Source organism: Lonchura striata, chromosome 4 (genome assembly GCF_046129695.1).
Source record: "Lonchura striata isolate bLonStr1 chromosome 4, bLonStr1.mat, whole genome shotgun sequence".
Classification (NCBI taxonomy): Eukaryota; Metazoa; Chordata; class Aves; order Passeriformes; family Estrildidae; genus Lonchura; species Lonchura striata.
Window position 1 is genome coordinate 25,347,361 of NC_134606.1, and position 20,844 is coordinate 25,368,204.

General features: G+C 36.9%; 1 protein-coding gene across 2 annotated transcripts in view; it reads right to left on the reverse strand.

Annotated features, from left to right (window-relative positions):
• Positions 1-20,844, reverse strand: part of GABRA4 (gamma-aminobutyric acid type A receptor subunit alpha4) — a 46,118-nt gene that overhangs the window by 11,949 nt on the left and 13,325 nt on the right. For both annotated transcript variants that reach the window (XM_021525245.1, XM_021525327.3), the window contains 3 exons: positions 19,840-19,983; positions 18,327-18,479; positions 15,745-16,004 (listed from right to left, as the gene is read on the reverse strand). In XM_021525245.1, the coding sequence (XP_021380920.1) occupies positions 15,745-16,004; positions 18,327-18,479; positions 19,840-19,983 (557 nt within the window). The remainder of the gene's footprint in view (positions 1-15,744; positions 16,005-18,326; positions 18,480-19,839; positions 19,984-20,844) is intronic.

A 20,844-nucleotide genomic window follows, 5' to 3' on the forward strand; every position in this document is an offset into this window, starting at 1 on the left:
TGTGGCTGGAATACCAGTGAAGACATATAAATGTGTCACACTACATGTGGTGCAGTACCTATAGAAACTGAATACTATGAAGCTAAAGATTCTCAGGTTAGAGTCACAGCTTTTTCCAGGTTCAAGCTCAAAACAAGATTCTCCAATGTCTACCTATTTCTCTGATGATATAAAAACATTCTAGATGCAACTTACCAGTCATTGAAGGTTTATTTATTCTTTCTATCTCCAGAAAAATAACTACCATACACTAGGAACTCTAGTCTTCTACAGAAGAAGCTGTTAAAATGCACGTATTCAGCAAACCAAGTTATCACATTGCTGCTCTTTCAGAAATAAAGCCAGTGCTTTTTCACATCAACCATAGGCAATAAATTTACCAGGCACAACTGAACCAGGGAATAAATTAGCCTTTCATCAACTACTCCTGTCCATTCTTTAAGTAAGAGAAGTGGTGAATTATCCATCACTCGGTGTCTTCAGGCAAGTCTGGATGTCCTTCTGAAAGATATTCTTCAACCAAATAGTGCTTATTAGGCTGCATGAGAAACCAAAATACAGATAAGGAAGTACAGGAATAGGAAATCCATCAGAGTTTAACATTCTATTGACTTTTGGGAGTAGGACTTGGCCTCTGCCTTTCTTCTCTGCACTTAAGAGGAAGACTAACATCCTTCTGGAAAGGTATCTAAAGAATTCTGACCTTCAACACTGCACCTAAATATGATGTAAAACATATAATACTTTAGATATGATATGGGAATGTCTTCTAATTAAGATACAAACTGCTTTCCAGAAGACAAAGACTTGAGGACAGATAGGGTACACATAGAGTCTAAATATAGACTGGAGGAAACAACCACTTGCTATTATATAAAAAAATCCTATGTTTTATGCCTCTCCGATGATACCATTCCCAAGCATTGCCCTGCACCACACCAACTGTGCCTTTGGCTTCCCTTCCCTCCAGCCTTCCCAGAGAACCCTGCCAAAACTCACAGCAGAAATCAAAGGGAGAGAACGCAGGCAGTGATGTCTTTCCTCCATCATCCAACAGCAGTTCTCTCCAGCCAAGTGACAGAGCAGTAACAGAGAGTAGGTTAGGTGTTATTCAAGGTACTAACAGTACCTTGAGTAGTGACAAGAGTGACACTGTGTCTGTCTGCTACACCATTTGTGTTTCACTGTTCTGCTCAAGGAAACAGAAGATTAAGCTGAAAAGAAATCTAAAAAAAAAAAATCAAATCACTTGGAAGTATTCCAATCATGACCAGAATGCTGGTCCCTAATCCTGTTAATTGCAGTACAAATCTGTCACTGGCAATACTGTTGGCCTGAATTTATCTGAAACTGTCGCAGCTTTATTCTTGTTCATGCCTTATGTATTTGCCAGCTCACAGTTGATATATCAAAGAATCCCTCTTAAATTCCAGTTTTCCTTCCTGAATAGAAGCATGTCAGTCCCTTTTATTTATTATTCTGCATCTGCAATCCAAAGAAGCAGAGAACTAGAAGAAGGAAATACCAGAAGAAGCTGGTATTTCCTGAAAGAAACACTAATTTTACTGTTTGATAAAAAAGCCTGAGTCACTCTTTGGGAAGTGCAGAAGTACACACAGGTGTGAAAATTGAATACTTTCCTACTAGGGTTTTCAATGGCCCAGGAATAGTAAAGCCATTTTCAATACTGCTAAATTGAAATGAAAAAGTACAGTCAGGACAGGGGTACATTTACTAGAGACTTGTTAATACCTGATGGAGTGCTGCATGTTACTTGAAGGCTTGCAAAGCTAAGGAGATGGAAGTCATCAATGTTCACTGCCCAAAATAACATCTCTGTGCCATGGAGAAGCTGGCATTAGTCAATAAGAGGTGAGTTTTACATGCAGATTCTTGGACAACCTGGCTTTGCTCAAGTATGTGTCACACGTTGTAATGCTCTCAAGCAGTGCCTGGGAAGCAAAAATCCCTGGGCTGGGACAGGAGTTGCAAAGTAGATCTGCACTGGAACCAAGACATGTCTCGGTCCCTTCATATTCTTGCCTACATTAGACAAGTATCTTAGAAGAATAGAATTACCATGGAGAATAGAATTACCATGTCTTCAGTCACTCCACATGCAACCATAAAGAATAGTCCAATGAGCAAAACAATAAATTAGGTGCAATTAATTTACAGAGGCACCATTTTATGTTCTTGCTCCCTTATACTGTTACCTGTTTTCAATGACCATCTCAGTATATTTCCCTTTTGTGCACCATCATCTACAGACACAGGTAAAACATACAGGTAACAGCAGGCTCCTCACATTCTAGTCATCCCCATTTCTTTTGTAGGAACTTGTTTCCATCAAAATATTTGCATAATACCTCATCTTCCTCCCTACTTCAACTGTCATCTAAATGACCAAATCAGACCTGTTGTTACTGGATTCACTACTTATTTTCCATTACAATCTCTTCTAGAATAAAATTATCTATACTACTTCAAATGGACAAAATGTGTATCTGTGTAAAAGCTTACTGGGCATTTGTTTTCTTGTTACTGACACATAAAACTTCTACTTCAAAACCTTAAGTTTAGAGAGAAACACAATTTTCTCATAACGTACACATAAATGTATGCATAAAGCCCGAATACATAACATTGTAAGATTGAAAAATAACACAGCATAACAAGCATCAAAAATGTGGGTACATTTTTTGTTCATTCTCTGGAAACCACCATCCAATCACTCAGAGTATGAAAATCAGAAATGGCATTTTTAACATGCTCCAGACAATGTATCACAGACACCTGGTTGTTCTTGCATAATGTCACTGTAATCGTTTCTATTTGTGTTCTTGAGTAGAATCTTGCTCTTGAAAGGTACTGAAACAAGCATGCTTCATGGAGAACCCAGATGCATGCCTTGTCAAAACAGCAGAATGCAGTCTCCTTGTCAGGATGGCCTCACCAGCACATTGACCATCACATCTCCTCATTTATCCTTTCCTTGCACTTGTTTTACTCAAAACAATATCATGGCAATACTTCATTCTCCTCATTTAAAGCACTCAAGTATTACACCTTGTTGAGTTGTCCAGTTAAAAATTTTCTAGCAAAAATTCTTATTACTGGTTTTATACACAGGGCTCTTGTACATTTCTCTATTCAACATCATAGGAATCACAATCTACATCATAGGAAGATTAGTGACAAGGTCACTAATAAAAATATCAAACAAGCCTGATTCTGTGGCAAGCCTTAACGACTCAAATTCTGTTGTAAAACATAGTAAAATACAATGCTCAGTTTTTGTTAGGAAAACATTCCACAGTCATTTCAGTATTTACCCCTAGTAAAAGAATAATGTGATAATGACAATCTGACCAACAAAACTATAAATGTATGCAAAGCACTTGCTACCTCCCAAAAATATTTCACTTTATCTTTTTTAAAACAACAGCAAGAAACACAAAACTACCACCTTTTAGTTTGGAAGCACTGACTACGTTTGTGTGGCAAGGTTTGCATGACACAGGGGAGGGGTGGCTTCTGTGAAAAGCTGCCAGAAACTCCCCGTGTGTCTGACAAATATGCACCTGCAGCCCATGGAGGTCCCCATGCCAGTGTGGAGCAGCCTGTTTTTGAAGGACTGCTCTCCAAGGAAGGGACTCACACTGCAGCAGTTCATGACAAACTGCACAGCCTGGGAAGGACTCACACTGGAAAAGTTCATGGAAGACTGTCAGCCCCAGGAGGGGCCTCACACTGAAGCAAGACAAGAGTGTGAAGATTCTCCCCCCTGAGGAAGGAGTGGCAGAGATAACTTGTAATGAACTGAGTGCGACTACCATTTCCCATCCCCCTGAACCACTGTAGGGCAGGAGATTAATTCAGGAGTAAATTTAAGCACAGGACAAAGGCTGCAGAGAAGATGTTTTAAGATTTAGGGTTTTTTTTCTCATTACCCTACTCTGCTTTGAGTAGTAATAAATTAAACTAATTTTTCCCAAGTTGACTCTGTTTTGCCTGTGATGGTAATTGATGAGAGAGCTTTCCCTGTCCTTATCTTGACCCACAAGCCTCTTGTTGTATTTTCTCTACCCTGTGCAGTTTAGGAGAGAAGGAATAGAGCATCTTTGGTGGGCACCTGGTGTTCAGCCAGGGTCAACCCATTACAGGCAAAAAAACAAGAAATATAACATGAAAAACAAATAGGAGCCAAATGAAAATGCAAGCCAAGATAGGAAGGGATTATCCATGTAAGGAATCTTTTATGAGGGCAAGTCAGGAAACCACTCAATTGTCCTGAGCCAACAGGACTGCCGTGCTAGTCCAGAAGGGGCTCCACAGCAAACACCGAGTGCCCATTTTTCATATTCTCACTCTAGATTAAGAAAAGTTCTGATTTTCTGGAGGCATTTCAGTAAGACTTTTGGTAGACATTTAAAATTGTGCAGCTCAGGAATGCAAAATTGGAGCCTGGAAACTACCATAACATCCAGTGCAGCCCCAGGCTTAATAGATCTGATAAATTTTGCCTGTCAATAAAACAACAAATTCTGCTTAGGTAAATGACACCTCACCTTTTCTTTGAAACAGTCTATCCATCTGATAGGTCCAACCAATTAGTCCAACCAATTCCACACACACTAGAAACTCTGATCATAACCACCAACAAATCAGAATTTGTTAGCACTTTGCTCTGATATAGCCTCCTTCAAGAGGAAACCTTTTTGCTATAGATCCTATCAGAAGAATTCAGCCTCTGAACCGTTACTGACAGAAACAGTATGGATGAATTTCAAAATTTTGGCTAATTTTTCTGTGCATAAACAAAGTTCTCAAGAGCTTTGAGAATATATATATCGTCCTCATCCTAATTGTAAGACATCTTCATTGGCTAAAGCTCTGTGGTTGGCTGGGATACACTAATGCCTATTTTATTTTTAAGAGTCAAGATCAGCAACAGTGAAAACTAAATTCCAGCTTTGATGGGACTTCAAACATTTATTACCAAAACTTTCATCATGCCAAAAGTAGATAGATTAGATAGATGAGTGTAGTAAAGCCAAGGAATTGACCAAATATGGGAAAATGTGGACTACAGTCTTTTTCAGAAGAGATTGATAATCACTCCTCCTTTCTATCTAAATTAATATTTTCTTAGTAAATACAATTTTAAAAAGAAAGCAAAACAAAAAACATGCTCAGTAAAACAGGTTTAGAAAACTCGCATCCAATGCATAAGCATACTTCACTGAGGAGGAAGGAAGTTATATAGGATAGGCCAGGAGGTTCAAATTCAGTCAGACAAATTTTTGTCTTCTTGCATGCAATATGCAAGAAGATTTTGGAAGTATTTACTGCTTTAAAAGGCATAGAGATTTTGCTTTACTTGTAAGTATCACATGCTATTTCTCATGCATTTTATATTTAAAATAACTAAATTAGGGAAAGAATCATTGCATACAAATTCTTCCTATGTGTAATGTCCTGATGCAAGATGCCCTTTTGCTAGTACTAGAACAGAAAGTCCATTTCATTTGGCATGAAGATAGGACGTCTATACCAACCTCATTACAAGTGTGTGTAAAATGTGGTAATTAATGCTGTATCATTCCCTTTACCAGTGGATTCACCTGCAATTAACCATGAATAATACAATGAAAGATGCTTTCAGTATAGTTCAGGATAAATCTATACAATTTATTGTTAAATACTGTGGCAGATTTGTGGAGTAAATTTGATGGTCAGATATATGATAGAGTGTATATAATAAAAAAACCCTATGATAGAGTGTATATAACAAAAAAACCCTACAACAAATCTATTGCCAAAAATCAACTCACACATCATTTGCTTTTCCATTTAAGCTCAACTTTGATGGATACTGCTGTTTACTACAGCACTAAAATGATGCACAAATATGAGTCGATCTAAATTCTTCAATATTTAACAGGGTTTGTACACCATAAACAGCTGCTCACATAATGTGGAAATTTTGAAACTCTTTCTAAGTCTATGTAAGCCTCAACTTGAGCCAAAAAAAATAAAGTACTGGATTGTTTTGTATGTATTACCAGTTTTTGACAAGCAAGGCAATTTTGCACTTCAATGAAGTCAAGATTGCAAATTTAGCACGAAGTGAAGTAGCATGCAGCAGCTGAGCTGAGGTTCAAGGGAAGGGGATCATCAGCACAGCAATATGCAGTACTGAACTGACAAACTTAGTCATCTTGTTACAGAACAAAGAGAGCTGGTAACAACCACACTGCATATTTCCTATGATAAGGCCAACCTAGAATCCGTAAAACAAACAAGAACATAATTTAAAAGTTACAAGCCATGTCCTGGGGAGAATGCAGCAATGATAAAAGTGATGACCAGGACACCAGGGAAGTTAGTCCTTAGGAGTGTATTTAAAAACAAAAGCAGTGAGATCACTGCAAGCTGTGAAGAAACTCTCGTGTTGGTACAACATTGTGCAGTCAGCTGTTTCATGCAACTCAAGAGCATCTTTCTGTAGCCTGTTAGGGCTCTACATAGCAACTTTAAATCAGTCTCTGTAATTTTAAATTTCTTCATAGTTTTTATGATGGGCACATACTTTTGAGATGTGAATCCAAAATAAGCAGCTCTTAGTGCCTGAGCTAACAGAGTATCAGTAGTACTCAGCATGGAAAATCCCCTTCTTAGGCTCTCTGATCACTAGGAAGCACAGCCATCATCAACTCCTGAAAAACAGGTGCACATTAAAACTAGAGCCATGTATTGGCAATATAATTCAGATGCATTCTTCTAATCTTCCTTGGGACTCCTTGGAAAATAGTTCAGCAGTTGTGGGGTTGGATATACAGACACTTCTGAAGACCTGTGTCAGGCTCACCCTATGAGAGAGCTTCACAACATCACTATGCAAGATCCCAGGGCTGCTTTTGCACTGTGTTTACTCAAGTGGAGAGCTCACTGCTGCAGGTCAATACATTTTCTAGTTCACAACAGATCTTTGCCACAGGATATTACTAAAATTGTATCTTTTTCTGGGACTGAGGTAGTACTTAAAGGAGTAAATTCTCTTTGCCCAGGGATAAATGCACAGCAGACTTTACAAGTCACACCACCACCATCTGGTACCAGTTTTAGTGGGAGAGAGAGCTAACACTTTGACATCCAGCAAGCAGCTGTCAAAGCTGGAGAGAAATGCCCTAGGTAGGATCACAGCCTAAATTACAAGCCTTTGCAGAAGGAGCCACCAACTGCATCCAGCATTTCCAGCTCTGAGCTCTTTCCTGAAGCCAGACAGCTAAGTCACACTGTAAGAAGACACTCATGAGAAGTCTCTGTCCTCTACTGTAACCCAGCAACCAGGAAGGGAGCATGGGTTTGGTGATAGGAGACCACTTCTCAAATCTGCTCTGTCACAGGGACATCAACACAGGCTTTTCACATATCAGTCATTTCCCCACCAGGCCACTGGATAGTCTAGGACAAGTGATCGTTCTTCCTTGCTAGAGATGTTGCTTTCTCCACACTTCAATCTTGCCCTCCCATTGCAGTACATGCACAGACAAGCTGGCTCCAAAATCAATTCCTTTCCTTCTCCATGGCCCCATATATATTATTTAACATGATGAGAGCAGCTTCAGTAGAACTTCACAAGCCAAGAACTGCCTAGCAGTCTGGCTACTAACCTAATTCTCCAGTATTGAAAAGGCAGGACTCAAGTCTCAGACTCCCACAAGGGATTTGTGGGAGGCTGTACGTAATAAGTATGCTGGCCAGGAAGTTGAAACAGGGTAAGTATCCACCTAAGATGCATGGCAAACACTTAAGAAGCAGCAAGTCAGTTCTGTACATGCCCACCCAGGGAAATTTAGTAATTAAGCCAAGGGTCTAATCACAATTTTGCATACTTCATCTCCCTAAGTAAAAAACAAAACCCAAACACAAAACCAACCAGTCAAAAAAAATTTCCTGAAAAGGGCACCACAGTCAAAGCAGATGTAAAATTGCAAAGAATTTTAATTGTTTATTAGAATAATCAGGCATGTAACAATGAGATGTTAGTAGAATGAAATCAAAACTGAACGGCCAATAAACACCTTTATGCTTTTCTGTTAATTTTTCAAGGATACAATTAGCATCTTTCATGATGGCACTACTACACTTTCAATGATATACAGATAAATTAATATATAGGAGAGTCAGTAATGTATTATCTGAGAGCATGGACTTCCTGAACTGGGAGAACTCAATTAATCCAAGCAAAAATTCATTCAAAAATTGGAAAGCTTAGAAAAACCAAAGTCTGGCATCACTTACTGTTTAGCTGCAAAAACAAAATTGTTTGTATGGTAATATCTACCACAGTGGTTTTTATCCTTACCAATCCTTCCTAAGGAAACAGTCTGTTCTTCTGGGAGGACATTGTATAGCCTGCCAAATTCACTATTTGACATTTATCAGGGAAGCAGCATGTTGCCATCAGTGTAAATAATGCTGCTTGTCCCAAATCCCACTGAGACACCATATTGACCGGCTGCGAGCAAAAGCAAAACTTGGAGGAGAAATCTACCCTGGTTTACTACTATGTTGCAGAGCCAGTCAATCAGAATTTTACTGGAATAATACTAGAGAATTTTGGTTGCCTTATAGAGCTCTGGAATACAGCCAAGTAAAAGCTCCACCTGCCACAAAATATAATGAATTCTAGTCCCTAGCTCTACCAGTGCAGAGAGCAGTGCAAATTATTTGGAAAGAAAAAACAAAAGGGAGATAAGTTAGCCAGTCAACTATCCACTCTGCTCATTTTGCAATCTGAATCATGTGATGGGAGGGGGAAGCATTATGCTTTAGTTTCCAAAAAAAAGCCTTATCCTAATACTATTTAAATAAAGTCTTCCACTACTTAGAGTAAACACTGTCAGGTATTTTAGCATCAGATGAGTAACAGCCAAGCATATCCTCCATATTTCCTTGTCTACTTTGTGACAGTTCATTCTAATACTTAAAAGAAATTTAAGAATTATCATTTATAACATTTCCTAATAAGGCTTGGAGAACATACCGTTCCAGAAGGATTTTTTTGTCATCCACCAGGTGCAGCAACTAAACTCCTGCTTCATTTTGTACATATTAAAAAAAAAAAAAAACCCAAAAAAAAATACAAAACTCAAAACAAACCCAACCTCCCCCCCAGAAAAACACTTCCACTACAATAAGAAAAACTCCATTGTCCACCTTTAAATCCCAACAGTTTTGATCTAGCACCCCACCATTTTCTATCTTCACTATAACTGAATTTTGGAATTCAGTGGAGTTTACATCACAGTTAAGCTGGGTCAGAATCTAGGCACAAATCCCATACTACATTACCTACTTCCAGTAATTACTCTGCTCACTTTGCAGTAATGTTTCTACTTACAGTTTAAATTCATTCACAACCCAACCACATAAAAGGTAGAGTAATATCAGAATGTTGAACAAAGACAAAATTTTTGAATATAGCACTTTAATTTGTGATTTTAAAAAGAAATATTATATGAAATATTAAGCTAAATTTTTAATTTTTATGTCTCTCATTTATGCCCAAGTCACAGTGTTTGAGCCTATATTTAGCTTTATACATTATGAATAGTGCCAGTTGATCAGTGGAACTAAGTCTAGTGAACCAAGTAAAAAATAAAAACAAAAAAAATCCCCAAACAAACCAAAAACCAAAAAAAGAACAAAACAAAAAACCCAAACAAACCAACCAAACCCCAAAAAACCATACAACCAAAACCAATAGTAAAAAAGGCCAATAGTAAAAAGTACCTCTCCTCAAAAAAAAATAATTTTAAAAAAACACCCAAAAACTGCACCAAAAAACAAAGCAGCAAAACAACGAAAGGCAAAAGATTTTAGTTTTAAAGCATAAAATCAAGTAAGCATAAAAAAACCCACAGAGCATTGTACCTGAGCATCACAGCTAGCAAAATATTTCATGAACCATTTTGGATCTATCTTCAGGTATCCAAAAATTGAAAGTTCCCACTAAGTCACTGCAACCTTCTCCCAGGTGATTCTTCTATCTCTCAAGTAGCATTTAGTACAAAATGTGCCAGTTGTTTATGACCTGCACCCACTCTCATCCTATTTAAACCTGATGCTAGCATATCTTTACTGTAAATCATCAACACCAAAAATGTTGACTAATGAAATTAGAGCAGCATAAAATTGTTGACATGTAAAGAAATTATTCAGTGGCACAGCAGCTTCTATTTGTATGGTCCTATCCTTATATTTAGATGAACTCTATGCATTTCTCAAGCTTGACTTCCTTCATTAGGATCTGAGTTTTAAATGCCACTGCCCTAAAAAGCCCAAACTGTAACACCCTAGGCAGTGGAGAAGTAGTGAAGCAGAAAAAAATGGTCATTATATTTAAAACCTGAAATGGTGTCCTAACTGCAGGACTGTTTAAGTCACACAAAGGAGATAGGCTGTGCATCCACATAAGGAGTCCAGTAACCAGACTTGTGGCCCAAGTGTTGCCATCAAGACCAATTTGCTCTTCAGATACTTCCATTCATGTATAAGGTAGGAGGGTTTAGCTCTGCTTCACTACTGCTGGGACAAAGGAAGCTAACATTCTACTACTCCAAAGAAGAAGCAAAGTAAGTAAGTGGTACTACTCTAGGTCTTGTATGGTTTTTGTACTTCTCCATCATGTCTGTGTATTCAAATAGAAGTTTTGGTCCAGAAGGTAAAGTTTTCAGTTTCACTGAAATTCTAGACCTTAGACACAAGAGTGTATCTGCTGACATCTCACCATTAAATCAGCTTCAGGGATTAAGAACAACAACAGCAACAAAAAAATGGCACACTAAAAAGAAGAAGTATCCTACCTATAGCCTCAAGATTGTATGCAGCCCATCAGAACAATTTATCAAACCCAATCTTTGTTCTGTAAGTCAGGAGTCTGGGGAAAAGAGCTGGCCATCAGCCAGATTAATTGCTCTAGATGTCTGCTCACCAAGGGCTGCCAAAGGATTTCCACTTTTCTCCCACCCCACCACATAACTTGAACTGTCCTCTTAAATGACTAAAAGGTAAGTATTTCATACCACAGAAAACATATCTGAATCACACAAAAGCAGTATGCAGGTTGTCCACATGACAACATTTCTCGTAAGCTTGTGGGGTGTCACACAGCACCCAAGCAAGGAGAGGAGTTTCTGCCTACATGGAAGAGAAGAGCTTGACCCCCGAGTTTCCCCATTAGATGCTACAAGACTTGCTAAGGACAAGCTGACATTTAATTGTCTTCAGAAAAGAGGAAGAAAAATTGAGAGTTGCAACCTACTTGTGACTGAGTTTGAAGAAGTAATTCCATTCAAAAAGGTTTTTTTGAGTCTGACCTGATTTTTCCTGAGTTTCACACCCTTTTAACAAACAGCTGAGGTTGAAGCTCATGTTACCAGTGTTTAGGAGTCTATTTTTTGAAGACTACTTTTCAGTAGCATTCTTCATCTCCAAAACTGGGTAGGTCTTTAAAAATAAACTTCATAGGAATACAGTGAAAAGGAAATAGTACAGAAGCACAAAAATAGACTCAGGAGTCCAATAACAAACTATAAATCATTCATTTCCATCACACATTGACTTGCAGCAACATTTCTGCTTATACCAACAAAAGCAGTTCAGAACATTTAGGGGTAGGTTCTTTCCTTCTAAACAGAAAGCATTTTAACTTGTTCCCAAAACAAAGAAATCACAGGTAACCAAGGTTTAAGTTACCTCTCTTGGGTTAGACATATTTCAGAGCTATCTTGCTGTGCCTGACAGAAAGTTTGTCCAAGTCCCTTGGGAACTCAAGGCAGACCTCAAAAAATCTTGGGTCCTACTCCTGGGATGTCTTCTGCAGACCCACAGTACTCCTTATTGAAATACATTAAGTTTGTATCAAGAAGTTAAAGACAAGAAGGAGTTGAAATAGGGTAGGCAGGGGAAGGAGTATAAAAAAAAAATTGAAGATTACCATGGCTAAAAAGGAACACAAACTGCATCTGCAGCTATTGCAGGCTTGCTCCTGCTACCCTCAGCCCAGTAAATTAGCTTGATGCTAGGATTTTTTTCTTGTAATTAACACAGTTCAGACTACTTAGGTAGCCTCCGAACTGCATTTAATGCTTAATCAATGTATTAATCAGAAACACCCATCATGTGGCTCCAAAAATGTAAATATAATTACATAAGAGAATAACTTAGAAAAACAGATAGCCCACATTATCTCCAGCAAAGATTCATTGGTTCTAGTGAAGAAATATATAACATAAAGTAATATATCCAAATCATTTTATCATAATGATAAATCATAGGAGTTTCCTTTGGTTCAAGACAGCTATAAAAGTTGTTTTGACTGAAAAGAGAAAAATAACCATCATTAAAAATTCTAATTAGCATGAGTAATATATGAACTGATTCAATACAGAAAATACAGTTTAATTCTATGGTAAGAATTTGGTCAAAAATACACCTGTCAAAAAAGGACTTCTAATAATGTGAAATTTATCTTTACTTTATCAAAGTTTACTATTAATATGCCCAATTTCTAATATCACCAGATAGAAAAATCTTCTCTATAGCTAATCCAGGTTCATAGCCCAACTTGCTCCCTCATAGAATCCTTCAAGGACAATCTCACCATGTTACTTGAGGAAAAAATAAACATCAAAACTGTGAAACCATCCAGTTAATAATACAGAATCAACAGCTCATAAGACAAACCCTTATTTAAAAATATAATGTCAACATGTTTGTTTTCCTTAACAACCTCAACTGCTCTGTAATTTTTCAGGGGACCTATACAGTTGACATCTCAATTGGAAAAAAAGTGGGCAGAGACACCTGTAGACCATTTCAAGGTATAATAAAGTATAGGGCTAGTAGTCCTAAGACAGGGATCTCCCCCAGTTATCAGAAGACCCAAAGCACATTGCAAATGGTGAGATATTCAACAGAAAGAACTGTAAGGTTCAGGTATTCAGGCACCTTCTCTCCCACTTCCTCCCTGGGCTGAGAGAAAATTTTTGATTTTGGGACACTGGAAAATTCAGTATTATAGGCAAAGTCTGTTTGAAAAAAAATTCAGGTTTAAAATACAACTTTTCCTTGAGCTCTGGCAATTGTATTGCTATCAACAGAGTTTCTACCACAATAGTGTCAGCACAGTACAGATTTTTAAATACTTACTGGGTCAAGAAATCAAGCCTATCTATTGAGAAAAAAAGTGTAGATTTACATTAAGAAACATTGCTTATAAGTTACATGCTATAGTCTGGCTATTGTCCTGCATTCGTTGTGCACCACAAACTCACCACCAATCTCAGTACTAAGGAAACTGAGATTTCATTATCAGCACTGACTAGACAGTATTTGTGCAGAACAAAAAGTCAGATTCATTATAAGGAATAAATAAATATTTAATAATAATAATAATAATAATAATAATAATAATAATAATAATAATTTTTAAAATTCTAGATTAGTCCTTAGAAGCAAAATATAGCAAGCAGTATATTACATGTCAGTTTGGAAAGCAGGGTGTAGCATCCACGTTAGGTTCTAGAGAATTAGAGCAGGGACCTGTTCTGCACAGTGGGAGACCAGAAGTAATCCTCCAGTCATAGAAAGGATTGCACAATAGTTAAGTTTTTATTAACAGTAGCTGTGGGCTCACCTTGTACACCTATCTTGGAAGAGCAAAGTCTCAAATCTTAGTATAGGCAGAATTAAGGAGAAAGCCTTGAAAAAACTAACAGTTCAAGGTACAATCAACACTATCACTCACTTACATACTCATAATATTAATGTGTAATCCCTTGAGTAGATTTTTCCCTTGAGTGCTTTCAAAAATCTCCTAATCTGTGAGAGTGCTCCCACATTTATGCCAGTTGTATTAATTAAGCAGTGGAATAGAACTCTTCACATCTCATTTTATCTATCTTTCAAGTTGAAAGATGTGTATTCTGTCGCTGCTGTTTTAAAAAATAATAATAATAGCAATAGTAATAATAAGAATTTTAAAAAAGAGAGAAAGAAGAATTTCTCCAAAATGTGTATAAATGGTTAAGCATTACACATTACTAACTTAAAGCAATTCTGTCCATGAATCAAAATACTTCTTTGAAGCCTCCATGAGAATAAGTTTAATTAAGCTACCTGAGTAAACTATTGTTTTTCTTATTGTTTAAAATAAAATCTAATAAATAAACCTAGGATTAAACTGTTCTTAAGTAATTTCGTTTCCCAGGCATGCAAATAAAACCTATCACCAAAATCAGCATATATTTTCACTCCTCAGGAGCAGCCAAGATACTCTGCTAAACTTCATGCTGCACAATCAAAAAGCTTAGCATAAGCTCATACACTCTCTGTACAAGGTGAACTACATGCTACTATAAACATATTTCTTGGTTCCTGTCTCCTACCAGCAGCCAGTGGAGTGACAAATAACAAACTCTTCAGGAGCATATCTATCCTTTTAAGCAGAAATGGGAGCTAACATAACAACACAGCCAGGAGATTGAAAACAGTATCTACAGTAGGAGGGCAAAGAAGAGGAAGAAAAATGGAAGTGGGTGGACAGCAGCTGCACAGCGATAGAAAATGGAAGGGGTGGGAAGGCAAAAATGAGAAGATTAATAGGGAAGGAGACAAACGAGATGTGAAAAGAGACAGAAGACAAAATTAACAAGAGTTAGTCTAAAACAGCACTTCTTAAATCCTGGCTCAGTCAAAGGAAATTACAAAGTCAGCCTGACAGGAAGAGTAAGTAAATCACAACGCTGCTGTCAGTGTCTCACTTCTTGAGTGGTGTTGTCAAGAGCCAGTCCTGGCTGGGAAGTACTGGCCCACTGCGTGGCTGGGACAGTGCTCAATGCCTTCGTTAGCTACATGTCCCATGAACAGCTGCTTCAGAGAGTAAGCACCATTTATTGGGAATGGGAAAAGAGAGGAAAGGGTAATCACCAATGGGCTCTACTGGAAATGAGATCAAGCCTTTATTAGCTAGTCCACACACTAAAACAGCTTCCCCACAAGTCACACTTAATCGGAAGCATTAGGAGCATTAGGAAAGCAGACAAGCATTTTGGTAAACAGAGTCACAAAACCTTATCAGCAATCGAGGTGAACTACTGTGCAAAGATACACAAATTACATAAAAAATTATATCTATCATGGACAAAAAGTTTCCATCCAATATTTTTCAAAAATTCCTGAAATTGTAACAGATAAAGAAAGAAAACTCTTGATAGGCAACACATGCAATGCAGGAGAACTGTGATGTTTAGGGAAGTGCTCCAAGGTACAGCTGCAATGCTTTAACATATTTTAATTCATTAAAGACATTAGCCACATAAAATAATGATGCCCTTATAATCTGCAATATCTTGGCCTTTATAGTCAGTCCATACAGAATCACTGTGGAAAAGCAAGATTCCCATTCTAACTGACCTCCAAAACTCAAACATAGAAGAGACTGCACGTATGGATGGACATAATTGCCACCCTGCCCCTGAGTTTATTCAATAACACAAATAAAAATTAAATCATGCTTTACAGGTTTTTATAACTGAATATAGCCTTCCATTAATCTGATGTACAACATGTCATTAGCTCAAAAGGAGCCTAGGAGGAAGTTAAAGGCCAATTTTTACTGAGAAACACTACCAAAAATGCAGAAAATGTTTGCATGAGCTGGAAACATACCGTGAATGTCTCTTCTGTACTTCTTTTCCTTTGTACTGGAGCAACTGGAAATTCAAGAAGTGACTTGACCGTCTTCCTTTTGGCTTTTTCCATTTGAATGTTAGTAAAATAGTTGACAGCAGCAAACTCAATCAGAGCAGAGAACACAAAGGCAAAGCAAACCGCTATGAACCAGTCCATGGCAGTAGCATAGGATACTTTTGGAAGTGAATGTCTTGCACTGATGCTCAGTGTCGTCATTGTCAACACTGTGGTTATCCCTTCAAAAAAATAAAGCAAAAGAACTGTAGAATCGAAGTAAAACAAAGCAAGAACTGGCAAGCACCTTCAAAGAAAGAACTCTAAATCACATGTGAGTCTTCCTCTGCTGCTTGTGAATATTGCATTAGATTAAAGTCATGGCAAGTATCACATGTCTATGAGCAGCTAAGTCCACAAACAGTTTACCTCTCTTTAAAGGAGGCACAAAAAACCATGACTTCAGCAGATCATCTACATGATCATATGAAGAAAACACAGAAGCCTTCATTTCATATGTTTTTCACATTAAGTTCAGTATAATTTTTTTACAAGTTATTTTCTAAATATTTGAATAAGATTTAAGTTGTTAAATTGGGGAGTACTCCTCAGACTACAACAAAAACATGACTTCACCTCTAAATTGTTCTGAATGCCACCTATTATTCTGCATCTGTGCCTCTGATTACACTTGTAATCCAGGAAACACTAAATCATGACAAATTATTTTGGTGCTAAAGAAGCATATTATGCTAAAAACTCTGTTAGTTAAGAAACCATCAGGGTTTTTTACAACCTTCTGCTACTAGTCAGCCAATGAAATTTAATTAGAGTTTCATCTTCTGAAAAAACAACTTTAAGCATGAATAGTGAACTCAAAAGATGGCCATCTCATGGTAGTGCTTCAAATGCAAACACATGCTGTATAAAAACTAATTAATGGAGTCTTTCTTTTTTTTCATCCAAAATATCCCATATCATAGAAATGTAAAACCCAAGTATGTGATGAACACTGCATAAATCCTAGCATGAGAATCTCAATTATGAGTGTCTAAAAATAGAGATTTCTTTACTGTTATGAAAAGAACACTGTACTCATTCTAACTCAAGATGCAATTCTTATGCTCAGAAGAATTTAAACTCATTAAGAATATGTTTTTCTCACATCCCTATTTGCTAAATGGTAGTATTCCATCAAGGTAATATAATTTTAAAAAGCTTCTCTACACACTGCCATACAGAGACATGCTCACAATGAAATCAGTCCTTCCTTCTAAAGAAGAAAAATGGAAAAAGTGTAATAGTCAGGTCATGACAGCTCAAAGGATTTCTCAGAGTTTTCAGGAGGAATAAAAAATCAGGAGGATAAAAAATACAGATGAAAGCTCACAAAACCTTCTTCAGTGGGAAGGTGTTGAAATCCACACCACTGAAAATGTTTAAGTCTGAGAAAAAAAAATATGGAAAGTTGGTTGTTTGGGTTTTGTTTATTTTCCTGGAGGAGGCCCATCTCTGTTCAGCCCTATCCTTTCTAAGGACTTGAGTGGACCTTTGTCCACTTCAAGCAAAAACTTTGCCCAAATTGTTTCTAAAAACGTTTGATTAATAGAATCAAAAATAGGATCAAGACCAAATATTAACCAAAAACAAAGAGGATATGTTAGTCTGTGAGAGTATTCGTTTACTGACAGACTTTATCAGATTCTTCTCTATTAAATCATTCTTCTGCAAGACTTGGAGCTGCCAGTACAACTGCCCCTATCACTATCACTCTTGCCGGCATCTAGCAGTCTACTGAGAGGCTTGTAGTATAATATGCTCTTCCTGCTTTAGGCAGCTTTTAAAATGTTTTTATCCTATTTCTTTGTTAGGAAAAATATTTCCATTTAGATTCATGCACTTGTCTTCCACTGAAGATTTTCTATTATTTTCACTGTGCCATCTCATTCAAGCTGTATTTTGAAAAGATCAATTTTAATATCTTGTGATCATTTTGCCTTTGTAATTCATTTTCATGATGGCAGTGGTAGAAAGGAAAGAAAAGCACTAAATATGAAATTACAGTAACAGAATCTAAGCCTTATTCATAGCAAGCTTCCACTGATGACACAGATACCTCCTAACATGACATTGGAACATCTCACACACTCCACATCAATTTAATTTACAAGTATTCTGTAAACCTTGAGTTTGAGTACTTACACTACTCTCCACTGGAGGATAAATCTGATCTGGATGTAGACTAAGGACTTGAGTGTATTACTCAGAGCCAGGTCTTTCCAGTTTGCTCCCTCAAGCAGGTAGAATCCCTAGAGCTGAGCAGCCATTTGCCACAGGTTACCATCCCATCCTTCTGATTATATGTTCCAAGTTTCTCTTCAGATTCCAAGGATTCATTCAACCACATTCTTCATACATCAATAGCAAGATTCTCTCTGAATTTAAATTATTCCCTTGTTTCTGAAATAGCATGGAGTATACCCCAAGGCACTGAAAAGGCCTATTCTAGTGAGAATTATTAAAAGAGCAAGTACAAGAAAAAGTTTAAAAAAGGAAATAATTACCAAATACAGTTCTAGCAGGAACTGATTCCTTATTTATCCAAAATGAAACTTGAGAGAGGATCACGGTCATAATGCATGGGATGTAGGTCTGAATCATAAAATAACCCATTTTCCGTCTCAGATGGAAATAAACTGTCATAACAATATATTCACCTAAAAAAAAAATTCTCTGTGTAAAAATTTGTGTTTCAGACTCTCAAGTAGGATTGTTTAAGGTGATGCTATTCACATAATTTAATATGTACAGAGAGATATCTTCTTTAGAACAAGAATCAATTCAGTTTTTTTTTTTTTAAATCCCAGAAACAGTAGGTTCTTACAAGAAAGTTGATATCAAAAATGCTATAATACAACTAATATTGGATTACATTTTACAGTATAAGCATGATTTTAAAAATCCTTTTGATGGCTGTTGGAGAAGAGAATCCCAAGACACAATTTATCTACCTTCCAGTATCCATAACATTATGGTACCTACCTGCTGAATAAAACAACAACAATGATACACATCAAACGTTATGCAAGCATCTCAACATTTTGCTAGGTTTATAAGTCAGCCCCACTATGACAATGAAACAAATGCAAAAATCATTGAGAAGAATTCAAAATACTCTAAATTTATCTAAAATGCTATCATTCATATTAAGCAAATAGACCAAAAAATCAGTTTTACCATAAACTCAATAAACTGTCTAAATAAAGCACAACAGAATAAGCCTTATGGGACAGCAAGTAATTTTTTTTTTATTAACTCATAATAATCTATATGCTGAGAAGTAAATTCCTAGTGAATTGCAAAATGCCATTTTATCTTTGAGTAAAACATCCATAGAGCAATACATCAAATATATTTGTTTTATTGGTTTCATTTTGACTATCTTACAACACCCAAACCTGCTGATGCTTAGAAAATGATTCCAAATTTTAAAAATATTTTGGGAATGTGCTTGTTTATCACCACACTGCTCATCAGTGATACTTCACTCATTTTGGATGCCTGTAGTTGCCATTTGCCTTATTTCTTACAGAACAAATCAGCAGAAGTATCTATTGTGACTAGCATATTTGTGTCTACCCTTATCTGACTAGAGGGTTTTTATGGTTTTAATAACCCATTCTGTATGCTGTACTTCTATCCTGAGCTGTTTGCACCACCAAACAAAGGAAGTCTTTTGCACATAATGTGGATACAGTGCTGAGAAATTACTTCCTTACCCAGGCATCCTCTTGACTCTTCAAACTGCATTTTAAGCAGTGATTAAATGCTCATTTTGTCCCTTGGAGTAATGATCTCATTCCAGCTTTCTGAAAGACTGTCGCAATCTACTGTAATGAATCCACAAATGTAAACCTCAAGGACAGAAACCTAATTCAGATTTACACTCTCAATCCTTAATACATACCCTATGACATTCAGTAGAGTAAAACTTACAGGAAGAGAAAGAAAAAAAGCTTTGGGCAATGTTACAGGTTAGTTTTACCTCAAGTTGATTTTTACTGACATGATTCCTACCTGTAATAGATTTTATAGTTTCAGAGGATACCGTATGCCCAAGCAGGTCATACTGAACTAAACTGGAAGACTCCTCAGGAACTTCCACTGACTTCTCAGGTCCTTTTGTCCAGGTATAAATCATTTCACTCTTTGGATATGCATCTACAACACAGCATCAGTTTGCATAAATAGGAAATTTTTCTCATGCCTTACTAAGAACCAAAACCAAACCTACTGAAACCAAACAGTAAAACACAGATGAATGATGTCAGAAGATACTCTTCATGTTAAGTTACCCCCAAAAAGCCACCCTTGGAGTACAATAAATAAGAGCTGAGTTTATATGTCAAGTGTCACACATAAATTCACTTCACATATGAATGTGAAGACTAAACGCAAATCCCCTCTGAATCAGCCCTTTCTGGGCATGCAAAGTTTAATTTAGCAATTTCCAACTAAAATTTTACTATTAAAATATACTAATCTAAAAAAAAAGAAGAGTATGTACAAGGAGGACATATTTTGAAGATTGGGTGTACATTACTTTACAGAAAAGGATGATTATACTAAAAATGGCAACATTTTAAACTTCTGCTTAAAATATTTGCCAGAAACCATAGGTCAGTAAAAAAATTCACAATGGCCCCAAAATAAGCACATACAAAGAAACATTTTACATTTAATGCAAAAGACATTTCTTAGGGCTAGCATTCAATCCCTACACAGTCCAAACTCCTGTTAAAATTGAATCAAATCAGTCTTACATTTGAAATTGCTACAGATTATTTCAAGTTTCACTGTGGGAAATATCAAACTAGTGTTCAGCAATTCCTTCTAGGCGGTGATTCTGTCTCAAGACCTGTTACTGTGAATGAGCCCCCACTATCAAAGAACCCCTATCATACAGCTCATACCAAAGACAAATCTTGCAGCACCTGGTCTCCACTGATGAAAAATCGTATTAGAGGTGTGTCTCTCATGCCCCCATTCAGGTTGACTATCCAGCTGTATAAGCTAAATTTA